The sequence below is a fragment of the Dicentrarchus labrax genome, unplaced genomic scaffold, assembly GCF_905237075.1.
Source record: "Dicentrarchus labrax unplaced genomic scaffold, dlabrax2021, whole genome shotgun sequence".
Taxonomy (NCBI): Eukaryota; Metazoa; Chordata; class Actinopteri; family Moronidae; genus Dicentrarchus; species Dicentrarchus labrax.
The window spans coordinates 15,069,564-15,082,822 of record NW_026136719.1 but is presented as its reverse complement, the minus strand read 5'-3'; the positions used below and the strand labels follow the sequence as shown (position 1 = coordinate 15,082,822).

The 13,259-nt window shown below is 39.7% G+C and overlaps 1 protein-coding gene across 1 annotated transcript in view; it reads right to left on the bottom strand.

The window, feature by feature from the left end:
• Positions 1–13,259, bottom strand: part of igdcc3 (immunoglobulin superfamily, DCC subclass, member 3) — a 61,746-nt gene that overhangs the window by 14,997 nt on the left and 33,490 nt on the right. Inside the window, exons 6-7 of the mRNA XM_051380299.1 lie at positions 10,751–10,909; positions 5,988–6,153 (exon numbers count right to left, since the gene is read on the bottom strand). Coding sequence (XP_051236259.1) covers positions 5,988–6,153; positions 10,751–10,909 — 325 coding nt within the window. The remainder of the gene's footprint in view (positions 1–5,987; positions 6,154–10,750; positions 10,910–13,259) is intronic.

The window sequence follows — 13,259 nt, the reverse complement described above, 5'->3', positions numbered from 1 at the left end:
GCTTTAAGTTGAAACTGTTGAATTGAATGCCACAGGAGTTCAACATATCTGTCCTGCAGCAGCCCTCTAAACCTGTCACTCGCACTTTGCAAGAACCTGTCGAACAGACTATCATCTTTCTTTGACGGACAGGTAGGATCCTCTGTGTATTAAATCGAAAATTTATTAAGAAATGCCAAGAAGGTCCCGTGAGGAAAAACATGCAATTTGCTGAAAGAACAGCACATCAGCCCTGTGTTATACACGGGGTCTGTCACTGGCCACCCTCTGGACCTTTGAAATGGAACATGAGGAAAGTGGCATTCCAACTCTCGACAGACAGCGCCGACCTCATACCAGCTTTTGGCGTGGTTTGTAAGGATGGATTTGTTAGGATGGGGGAGTGTTCTTCTGGGTCAGCGGGCAGGTTGGAGAAGTGAATCATTCCATTTCCTTTTCAAAATTGATGTACTGGGATACAATTACTGTACGTCTCTAATCTGGGTCAGACTAGGCTGCCAGGTGGAAGAGTTATTATTCTCTCCGGTCTGTGAGGTGGATTCAATCTGGATAATTATTAGGTCAAAGAGGCCACCCTCTCTGAGCCAATCTCACCTCTGACCCCCAAGGTGGCAGCAGTCGCCAGCCCTCAGCTCGCTACTCAACCATCACATTTCTGACAGCCTTTCATATCAGTGATGGATGGAGTGTTTGCAGACAGGCAGCCTGACCAGACGCCACAGACGCAGCAAAGAGGCCCCCAGGGACGCACTATCCGATGCCACCGGGGGGCTGGATTGGCCCCCTGAGCATGTGAGGGGAATGCAGGGAAATTTCACAAGACCTTGCTTGTTCCTGAAGGTACAGTAGCGTCCAACCACATGTCCGCTCACATGCATGAACACACGCACACACACATCCACATGCCGACTGATCCTGCTGACGTGTAGCTTATGAAATTCCACACCTGCTGTCAAAAGTTCCTTCCCAACTTCAAGGAAAAAAGTTCAAAAAACATTTCATGAATTATTTTATCAAAGCATATTAATGATTGCAGCAAATTCAGTGTTTTCTGCTCATTTTTTAGATTAATAGTTTTTTTAATTCTGCCTGGCTGTGACTTAATTTAAAGTTGCAGTCCACAAAGATTCTGTGTTTTGGCTTCATTTTGGCATCTTCTCTTGTGGTAAGCAGATACTTAGCATAATATTTGGCAAATGAGGACCATCGGACCAGAATTGGTTTTTAGGTTGGAACCAAACATACATTTATTCCTGAGAATCCTTTGAATTGTCAAGTAATGCTAGTTTTAATTAATGACAGAAAAAGAGAAAGAAAGAGTAGAATACTGTATTTATAAAGTTAATTGACTGGATTTTATTTCTAGAGGTCAAAAAGAAGTCTTAAAGATTAAAACTTCTCATTTAAGTGCAACATTCTCCTTCAAGAAGATTACAAAATGACAAGCAGATCAAATGATCTTTCTTTTAATCTAAGACTTTTTTGATTAAATATTTTGGATTGGAGCTTTAGAAAATATTGATCTACATTAATATGCACTAGCAGAGCAAAGCCAGTTTGCTTGTCTTACATGAGCTCCAAAACCAAGCAGTCCTGTCTTGACATGCTGACACCATCATTTACTCATCAGTTCAAGGTCATTTCACAGATTGATGGATAAGGCCGTGGGCCAGGGGAGTGGCTGACAGGGGGGCCTTGGGCCTGTTGTTCGGCCACTGAGGCTCTGTTTACTCTTCGTTGTCTCTGAGCAGCACCCCATCAACAGCCAGTGTGGCCATTCTGGATCCAGCAAGCGGGAAAGGGGAAAAAAATACGGGGACAAAGAGAGAACAGGAGGAAGAGGTGGGGAAGGGGGAGGGGAGGAGTGATGAGCTGTCTGTGGCCTGAGAGGAGGGAAGGGCCCAGGGATATGACTGATTACAGGCGGGGTCAGAGTTCAAGGCCAATGCCCAGGCCCCAGCTCTCTGTAATGGGGGCAGGAAGGGGGATGTGGGGCACAGAGAGGGGCCGCACACAAGAAAGGCAGGTCTTGGTGAAAGAAAGTGGAAAAAAAAGAAAAGAAAAGAAAAGAAAAGAAAAGAAAAAAAAAATACCCTTTGAAAGGATTCTGCGGCGAAATGTCCAGATTTGTGTGGTAGCCTGTTCCTTTAGATGTTGGCCATTAATTATAACACCGTGACGCTCACACAAACTAGTTAAAATAAGTAATTTTCTTCACTATATAACTTAAAAACACACAAAAATCCAAAATATTTAGAGAAATATAGGAAATTAGAAAAATGCTCAAAGGCCAATAATGGATAGGGTAATAATAATGTATGTGTGTTTGTGTCTGAGCATGTGTGTGTGTGTATCAATATCTATTGAGATGTGACAGAGAGAGCAAACACACAGCTTCACCCTGAGCAGCAAACATCTGTTTACAGAAGCAGCCAATCAGCTCACCTCTGACATCATCTTGTACAGCCTGTCACGTATCTTATTTTTTCTTCACCTTGTGTGTAAAGTGTGCGTGCGGATGAGGAGTTAAGGAGCAACACGTTTGTGGATTTTCATGTTTGATTATGCGTGTGCACAAAATGAGTGATGGCATGCACCACAGGGCTATTTGTGCACATACGGGCTCACTTGCTTTTTGATTAATGTGTGTGCATGCGTGCGTGTGAATGAAATGTACAATCGATTCCCCTTCCTTTCCTTGTCCGATTTGCTTTTGAAGGTCAGTGTCATGAGAGATGGCTGAGGGGAGAAACCTCTGCATGTGTATATTTTTACACACACATGCGCATTAATTAAAATCTCTAGGTACGCTGCACTCACTATGTCCAAGCTTCCCCGTTCAGATAAAGTATGTATATGTAAGAACAGAATCATTGTGCTGCCCAGAGCTGTTGAATATCATTTACATATCATTAATGTTGTTTTGGCTTGGTTCTGGAGGTAAATTGTGCCCCATGCCACATAATTTTCCTTCCTTTCAGGACCTCCACTGCACTAGAAAACACAACACATGGCTTTTTTGTGCCTCGGGTAAAATTCACCCTACTATGAATTTCCCAACCCGGTCTTCCATAAAATTTCATATACAACTAAAATTTATGAGGTGGCTCGTTTGGAAAGCATGCTGGCCTCTAATCTTTGGGGTTGGTGGTTCTACCCCAGGCTTCTCCAATGTTTGTATATGAGAAGTATGTGATGGACAACTGGACAAAAGTGTCACATAACCTAATGTAACTAATTACGAACAAATTAGCAATTAACAAACCAAATGATGTTTGTTATTAACAGAATGAGAAAATGTTTACATTGAACAAATCTGAAGACTGTTAACTGACTAATCAACAAAATGTTGACTATTAATGTATTTCAAGGACCAATGTGTAGGATTTAGTGCAAGGAGTGAAGGTTTTCACCTTCAGATAATCTGTAACATAGATAACCAATTAATCATTTTGAGTAATTTTTAAAGAAATCATTTCCAAATTCTCTGATTTCAGCTTCTCAAATTTGATTATTTTCTGGTTCCTTTAGTCCTCCATGACAGTAAACTGAACATCTTTGGGTTGTGGACAAAACAAGATATTTGAGTTTTCACCATTTTCTGACATGTTAAGGACCCAGTGCTGATGCTACATACACATGCAGTGTGTGCGTAGAGCACCAAAGCAGCCTAATAATAATTCCTGACAATAATTATAATGTTATATACAGAGCACAGCGAGAAGTGTTACCATGTTCTCGATAGGATTTTTATTTTATTTTATTTTATCTGAAAATGAAAATGCATAGTTTTTAGTCAAAAATGACAATTGCAACCACAGCCCTCCAGAAACCTAGGGGACCCTGATATATATGGGCAAAGAAATTACCCTTAGGGGACCCAAATGGCCAACAGCGGCCCTGTATGGACCAACTAATCAATTAATAGAGAAAATTATGATAAATCTATAATGAAAATAGTTGTTAGTTGCAGCCCTACTGTAATACGAGATACTGCGATAAGGAATTATCAGACAGTAATGTGTCCTCTCTACTCAGCTCACAGTTCAGCTACACAGTGCAAACTCTTAGGACGCACACCAAGCTGCTCTGTTCTCTATATGGCTGACTACATTTCCTGGTCAACTAGCTGAGTTTATGAGCTAATTAGCTAATGGTAGATCTCAAGCTGAGGCCTGCCTCCTTAACCAATCACAGAGTGGGCTTTGTGATGCATGAGATCCATATTACAGCGGGTCTACAGCATACACTAATGGTGGCAAGTGGAAACCCTGTGATGCTCTGACTACCCGCTCTATCTTTTTCTCTCTCTCCTCATTTGTTTATCCTGCCGACTCATCATTTCTCTTTTGACCACCAGTTCATTTTTCTTCTTTTTTTTTTTTGCCTGGCCCCCATTTATTTCTTCCCTCTTTTCTTCCCTCTTTTGTTAGCCCAATGCTCCATCTCCCTGACTAACACAGACTGGTGGAGGCAAAGTGGGAGCGGAGCAGTGTACGTGAGCGATGGAGGTGTCTGCTCCCGTCACTCACTGCAACAGAGTGCAAGTATCGATTTTTTTGGAGCATATTTAATGTATTCACTTCATATTTCTTTCTCTGAATAATAACAACAACATACACGGATGGTTGGCTGCCAGGGTCACCAGGAAAAATGTAACTTTCCATGTCCAGTAATACATAAAAGAATTGACTCAAAAGCACATTTGCTGGATGGGTAGAGTACAGCAGTTCACAATCACACACACAGCCATATTAGCAAAAGGCTAGACACTTATATCTTAGTAATGCCTTCACACCATGTGCAAGAAAACAATAGAAACTTGATCATGTTATCAGCCTGAAAAACTCATATGCACCTTCATATTCACTGAACCTAAGCCAAAAACAGTTCATGCTCTCAAATGGCAATAAAACCTTTAGCAAGAAAAGCAGATCCTACATGCAATTAATCCTCAATATTATCTCGTACTCCCATGCCACATACAGTACTGTAACACAATAAAACAGTCACTGCAATGCTGGTAATGAACAGAGCTGGTTGCGGGGTCCTCCTCCTCATGACATTCCTGGGGACTGCCATGGGAAAGCATCCAACCTCCAGTCAATACACTGCTCACATACAAAGGCACAAAATAAATTGAGGCTCATGTCTTGGCAGGCATGAATTCCAGCAGCTGCCATGTTAGAAGCAACAGAAACGCAAATAAATTGAACATGTGATGAAGCCAATAATCTGATCAAGGCAGTGGTGATTGATAGTGACATCCTTATTACTTCTGTAAGCTGGGTCCAGCTTTGTAAGTGAGTGCGGTGGTGGTTGGGAGAGAAATCTGGGATGGTAATGTTAATGGGTTTTTAAGAGATGGATTTTAATCCCGATTCTCTGCAGATTTTTTCTGAAGGAAAGTGGTCTATTAGTCTTCCTGATGAATTTAAAAGCTATAAAGACGAGTGTCTTGCTGGAGGGTAAACACCAACTACATTTTTCACAACCTTGCAGCCAAAAAGTTACTCTCATCGATGGCTTATGAATGATCTATAACGTAATAATAAATTATTTATAAAGCCATTAATTGGGAGTTAGAAAGCCTTTATAAAGGGTGGCTTAAAGTGGTACCAAAATCACTCATACTGTATTACCATGTCTACATGTAGAATATATATGTATGAGCAATAAATTGGTTCATCAGATGTAAGCACTTCAAAAGTCTCAAAAAAACAGCATACCGAGACTAAAAATGCAAAGAGACACAGTGGTCACAAGCAGACATCTCATTTCCTTAACAACACAACAAATTACGATGTTAAAAAAAGCCATTTTTATTCAAAACCTGAAAATCATACACTTCACTAAATATATGTTTACTGCAGGGCTACTGTTGTTTAGCTTTGTTGTTTTTCCTCACCCTTATGATTCTGTGGATATTCTTTATGTATATATGAATAAATGTATGTAAATATACAAGGCAATGTTTTTTTCCTCACCTGTTGTTGTTCCTGAGTTTGACGTGTCCCCGTGGCTCCAGAATCTGCCCGTTCTTCAGCCAGGTGAGCTGGGGCTCAGGCTCGCCCTGCGCTTGGCAGGTAAAGATGGCGGTGGTGCCGACAGGCCGAGCAATGGATTGTGGAGCTTGAACAAACTCTGCTGGAGCTGAAAGAGGAGGGAAACAGAGAGTCAGATACGTTGGTCAGATTCCCACAACCAAAAAAAAAAAGATACTGCTAGAGAAACAAACTAGAAAATTTGAGGAGGATATAGAGGTCCAAAATCATCAATACAATACAAAAAGGTTGTCAAAAAGCTAGAGAAGAAGAGAAAGGTGTAAAAATAAAGGGCTAAGGGAGATTAATAAAAAGACAAGGAGAATGAGAGATGAAATATATGAGAGCCTGCAAGGTTTCTAGGTCGCTCTCATTTTATTAGTAAGAAGTGGTCTCTTGTTTTTTACATGTATAGTATAAATACTGCTGCAAACCTACAGTTCAGGGTCAATTAGCAGGATTATAAGAGATACCAGATCAATGAAGGTACAGGGAAATAACCAAGAGACAGAGAGGAGAGCAGACAAGCGAGAGAAGAAAGCACGGTAATTCTCAACAACAGCACTGCTTGAAACTAATGTGCTTTAAAATCGCATTTACATGAAAATAAAATGATGCAGTGTACAGTTTCATCATATCCTGTCTTATCCCATGCCACAAGCCTGCAGCTATGGTCAATTAGTGGTAATGACTTATTCATATGAAACGGTTCTCTTAGAAGAGTAAGTACTTTAAATCCAAGAGTAATTACAATTACATCCGCTGGAGTTTTAATTCCTGGGTCGGTGTTTTTATTTGAGCCGACACAGAGAGAAGTCTTGTATCATCTCCTTTGCACTCATTGTCCCAGTGGTTTTCAGTGATTTGATAGCCTGAATTATTTATACCCATATTAACTCAGAAAAAAATGTTATGGTAATTATAACATCTCAAAGTTATCACTAGAGGGTAGAAAGCTGAAATATCATATTGCCTGTTGTAAAAAAAAAAAAAAAAAAAAGCTCCGCTGTCCCAATCATTTAACTCATCATTATCTAGTGGGACTAAGTAACTGGAGACAAATTGTAAAATTATAGCTTAAACACAGATGCTGGTTGGAAAAAAAAAAAACGGTTTATTGTGCCTGTTGAGTGCGTTTTAACACAAAGAGAAGTCTGGATCAGTGTGTGTATTCATAAAGAACCTAAAACAAGGTTTGGGAGTTTCTGGCTTGTGTTTTTTATTATGTTTATTTGGGGCTAGTTTGCCTTTATTAGATATGAGAGAGGGAGGGAGAGAGAGAGAGAGAGAGTGAGAATGAGAGAGAGTGGGTGGATGACACGCAGCAAAGGGCCACAGGTCGGACTCGAACCCGGCACAGCTGGAGCAAAAACTAAATGGCGTATGAAGTATATGGCAGTTTATTAACCAGACGTGGCAGTAGCGTTGGGCTAGCTCGCCAGTGCATTCAGTATCAATTCATGTTGAATTCTGATTTGATCTTACATTTCTGACACTATCGAAACTTTGTCAGAGTGTAAAGGACCGTCTCTCAATGCTTTCTGACTTCTCTATCCTGTAAAGAGACTTTAATCATGTAGCTCCAAGTCCATTAATTTCTACTGAAGACCTAAATCTTAAAAAAAGAAAATTTATATTTAGTTTAATTGAAAAAAAGCCAAATAACTTCTATAAATGGCTGGATACTGCAGTTTTTGGTAAAAGTTCCTCAAACAGGACAAAACAGTGCATTTGTTGGGGACTATTTTCAGCTGTGGCTTAATAGGCATTTGGTGCTCTAGTGAGTGTTTACGGCTGCAGTGTCCAACCTAATGAAGGAACATATCAGGAACAATGAAGCTCTACAGCAGAGAAGAATAAGTCACATCAGTATTTGACCAAACAGACGATACTTATTAGCAGGACTGATTTATTGTTGATCTTTTCAAGGCTTTTGTAGACATGAAGAAAACTACTGACTAACACCACCCTTATCCTTTAATGCATAAGCCACATGTTTAGCCATTCAAACATCTTTGTCGTTTGTTGTCCGGTTTAATATTTTCCCTCTCTTTCAGTTTGTTTTCCCCCAATGTCCTTCTTCTTGTTCCCACCCTAACAGACAAAATGCTGTCTGACACTTTTTCAATGTAAGCACTTTCATTCTTCCATTGGAAAAGCTAAGGGACCCTTAGGCGCTTGGATGGAGGCTGCTGACAGCGTGTGATGGTCTTTCATTTATTTCTACCTCTTTCCTGGCTTCATTCTCTCTTTCCCTCTCACTCGCAGTGTTCTTTGAGGGCTGTCTTAAAGGTGGAGGTCAGGCAGAGCTCGGAAAGATATTGATTTTCCACCTGTATGGGTGTGGGTTAGATCATCAGCGCCATCCATCCATCTTGCTCTTGTTTTTCCCTTTTGGCTCTCACTCCTTCGGTCTTTGTTTCTCTTGTATCTCTCTTTGTGCCCCAAAGGAGCCAAAATTAGCGAAATTGATTATATCTATATATGTTACTGACCACTCAACTTAATTTCTGAAATGATGGCCAATGACACATTGTCGTATTTACATTACACTGACCAATTCTTGAAGCATATGCACATATTCTTTTCTTATAATGAAATAGGCCCCAACTACATTTGCTTGGAGTTAACAGTACATCTTTGTTTCCACAAATCGATCACAAGAACCAAACACATTGACACGTAATTAACATCCATGGCTTTTCTTCTTTGTTCCTGCTGGGTTGGTGCTTGTCTCTGACTTGACAGGCAGATAAAATGAAATATTGATCAGGATCAATACGTTATAGGCTGAAGCAAAGTGTGGTCCATCTGATCATTATGCGAGTGAGGCAAATGTTGGATGTTTCCTGCTTTGTGACAATTAATGCACAAGGCCACCCACACCTGGCCTCACCTCACTGGTCAAAACCATCCGTCTCTCTAACCTACCATCAAACACTTTCAGGTGACATATTCGACCATATAGGTTTGCTTCTTATATAATTTCATTTATGTAAAAAACGAAACATTACTGTATTTATGAATGCAGTATTCAGATATGATCCAATATAAAAAACATCATACAATCTTATATTAAAGACTCATTGGACTTACTTTAAGCAAAATAGTGTGTACTGAGTTGCTTTCAAATGTCACTTGGCGTGTTGTGACACTGAGAGACCCTATACAATTATACCTCACAAACTTGGCCTTGGTGCAGGTTTACAATCAAAGAGAAAATGGTTGTTCTCTCTGATCATAACTGTGCTGTAAACATCAACATCTTATATACAGTGTCAGTGTATTGGGCTTTTTGAAAACAAACATTTTTATAAATAAAGAGTACGGCTACGAGCTTTACAATTGCATTAAATCATATACATGTATCTGAATAATTCTGTTTTTGTTCTTTTGAGTTTGTTTGTCCTTGGCATGAGATGGAACTTAAATGTCTTATAAAGATCAAACCCTGCAATTTAATAATACTTTTGATGGCAGTAAACATTTTTTTATATTGGTCTCAGACTCACAACTACCACTCTGAAGAAGCAGATGATAATAATACTCTCCCTGTTGTATAATTTTTTAAGCTGTGGACGAATTAGATTTTTAAAAAGCTGGGAGCATGAAAGAGGCATTTTTTAAGGTGAGGATACCCTGCACGAAGACACGGTAAACAATGCCATTTTGAACAAAAAAACAAAAAATTCTCTCCCTTTTTTTCTTCCACAGATTTGAGGAACATTTGCAAACCGTTGACATATTTTATCGTTTGACTCATCTTTTATACATTTGCCCTGATTTGTGTTTCAAACAGGAACTAATATCCATGATTATGGAGTTCACACCAACATCCTCTCAAAACCTTTTCCCAACCGACCCCTTTGAGCTCCATCTCTAATAATACGTATCCCTGTGGACACTGTGCTCAGTGCCTCCAAACTAAAAACAATCTTTGTTCACCCTATCTCTAAAAAGCAATTTGCAAAAAACAGATGTAATCACATGTGCCTCAACACTATACTTGTATGATTCTTGTCTGTGTGGAATCGCCTGCATTGGTAAAACTTGCTTTAACAGCATTTTACTGACCAGAAAAGTTGAATACTTCTTAGTTTGATTTATACTGTTGTCAACCAACATTAATGGAACAACAAATTATTTTAAATTAATTTGATTGGTTGCCATTGTTGAGGACTTTAATCATGACACTGTGACGGGTTAGTTGGACTTTATATTATCATATATTAGGTATAAAGAAGATTTTTTTTGTATCAACCCGGTACGCCTGGTACACTAAACAAACATCTTAGCTGCTGCATGGAAGGTAGAAAATCAGTCTAAAATGTTGTGGTATGCTTTGGTTGGCAATAATGCAGAAACCCTTAAGTCTGACAGATTTGCACCACCCATAAGCTCAGAATTAGGGATTTAAATTAAAGTCCAACCACACGAAGCACATAAGTGATGCAGGGGCAACACATTTGCTCATCGTGGAATATAAACTAGAGGTGCCTCGAGTTGGGGTGTGCATGCCATCAAACACAACTAAAAGTGTTGGCTGATGGGAAGTTGGTGAAGTTATCATATGATGGTCAGGCTAACTGCACAGAGGTCCACCCACAGAATTCACAAGCTTTACCTTATCACCTAACCGCTGTATGTGTGCGCTTTGAGTTTCCCTCCTCCAACAAAATGTCAAAATCCTTTTATCCAGACCTCACCTTGGACCACAAGACGTCCCTGAGCAGTCCTACGAACACGGGTGCCAGGTTTGTTAGCAGCACACACGTAGACCCCTGAGTGCTGCACACCGACATCTGAGATCATCAGGTTCCCTGTGCCGAGTACCTGGATTCCCTCCACACCGATGGGACGGCCGTCTACTCAGGGGGAAAAGAGACAGAGAGCAATTGGGAAGGATGGGGAAGAATTTAAATAGGGCAGCAAAAAAAGCACATGTACAGAATGCGTTCACATTAGTTGGGGGTGAATGGAGGTGTGTGTGTACTACAGTAAAGATCAGAGTGGGCTTAAATCTCCAGCAAGAAAGACTAATTAAACGTATTTTATGCCTACAGCCACAAGTTGACAGAGGCTATTTCTGGCCCTCCCGGAGGTCAAGGATGTAGTTGAGGTGTGCGATTCTTTTGTAATGTCTTTTGGCAAAGCTGCCAGTCCAAGTAATATTTCATTTTGTGTTGTAATATTTTATTTTGTGATATCTTGTTGTACCTCAACTTCTGTACTCTTTCTTTTGCACTACATTGCCCTATACTGCTGTGACAAATTTGAATTCCTCTTAAGGGGGATCAATAAAGGAACATCTTATTGTATCTTATCTTAGACACAAGAATAAGAAAGTGATGAAGGTCGCTCCGTTTAAGTTTGCTGTGTGAATGGCGTACATGCTGTAATTAGTTGTATTCACTGGGAACATGTGGTGGTTGTTAGAGTGACATGCTAAAGAATATATTTCTCTTGAGAAAGAATCATCAGGTTTTCTGCTGTTTTACTATTGATGAATGTTTTTATCGCAAGTGCAGCTTCTCTAAAGACTGTTCAATTAATTAAAGCTTTCACACTCTAGCAGGAACCTTTTTCTTCGTGTCTTTGTCTGACTAAGCCTCAGAGTACATTTGCTTTTCAACAGATACACAGGAGATGTTCCAGTAGCCACAGATGGGACCAGAAAATCTAACTGCAACTTCTAATCTCATATCTCCTTACACAATCCATAGCTGCTTCTGTACTTACATGATAAGCTTGCACTTTCCTGTGCTCCCTGTCTGCAGTCTCAACCCCAACAATGACTTCAGTCTGTCTCTGATATTAGCTATGGGACCATGGGGGCATTTTAATCCCATCTATGACTTCCATCTGCAGCCTGTAAGCCTGTATGGCCCAGATTTGATGTGCTAAAAGGCCAGTCAGGGAGGCAGGGAGATGGGCACCAGCCAGAGATTCAAACCATATGGTCACTAGTCAGCAGTGTATTTTTAGATGTAATTTCAGATCTTTAATGCAAATAATTAAGGCAAGGCAAGTTTAAATTACAGTTTGTAATCAAATACTCTTAATAACTGCATGTGTCAAAATGATTTATGATAATATGAAACAAAACAAAATAGAAATAAAGCCATTACCAAACAGACAGAAAATAAAATCTGACAAATAAACAACAATGAGAATATAATCATGCAATCAAATCAGCATGAAGCAGTTCTGAGATACACTTTAATCAGATATGGTCACTGGTCCTACACTGCAAAAAGTAATTATAACAGCAAACACACATTCCCTTTATAGATATGATTAAAAGATGATTAAAAAGGCTCTTCTCCAAAGACCAAACCTCTCTCACAGCTTTCATGATGGAAGTCAACAATTCAAAGCTCTTAAATCCATTAGAAGTAATCAGAAAAATCAAGTAATTTAAAAACCAAACTGGCAGCCAGTGTGAACTGAGGTCTGCACTCTTTGTCAGAAATCTTGCAGCTTCATTTAGATAAGATGTAATCTTGTGGTGATGGATTATGAAGAGGACAATATTTGTAATTAATCATGACAAATTATTGATATGGAATAAATCACTCTAACCTGCTCAAAAAGTGTTTTTGCTCTGTGCTTGTCATTATGATGTTTTATTGCTATTTTTGCATTATTACTAACACACTGCACTAAAAAGTCACAGTTCAGCAAGCCTTTGTCTCAACAAATGCAGTCTGGTTCTTTTCTTGCCTTTTTCTTCTATATTTCTTTTCTCTCTCTGCCCCCTCCATCAGTTTCTCTCTGTCAGGCACTAATTAACTTAGTGTCAGAAAAGAAAGAGCACAAGCTAGCAGCCTGTGGTGCTGTTCAATGAATAGCATACAAACAAACTCTGGCATTAAGGAGTGACTGATGTGAAACTATCAAATTCATTATGCAGCTTATCCCAGCCTCCTTGCCATAATCTAATACATACAAATCCCATCGTGTTAGCATTTCATTCTAGCGACATTGTGTAAGGCAATACCCTCAATCTGATTATGCCCAACTGCTTGGGAGGGGCAGCAATTTACATTTGGAACAGCAAATCAGATTGGATAATAGGTAAAGAAAACAGAAACCAGATTGAAAAATTGGTCACGACAGACTTTGAGTGATGGTCAAGAAAAAAAATTGTGGGAGGGGAAACTAATCGTATCTGTCTCAGCACCTCACAGCAATTACTCAGAGGCTCTCCAGTTC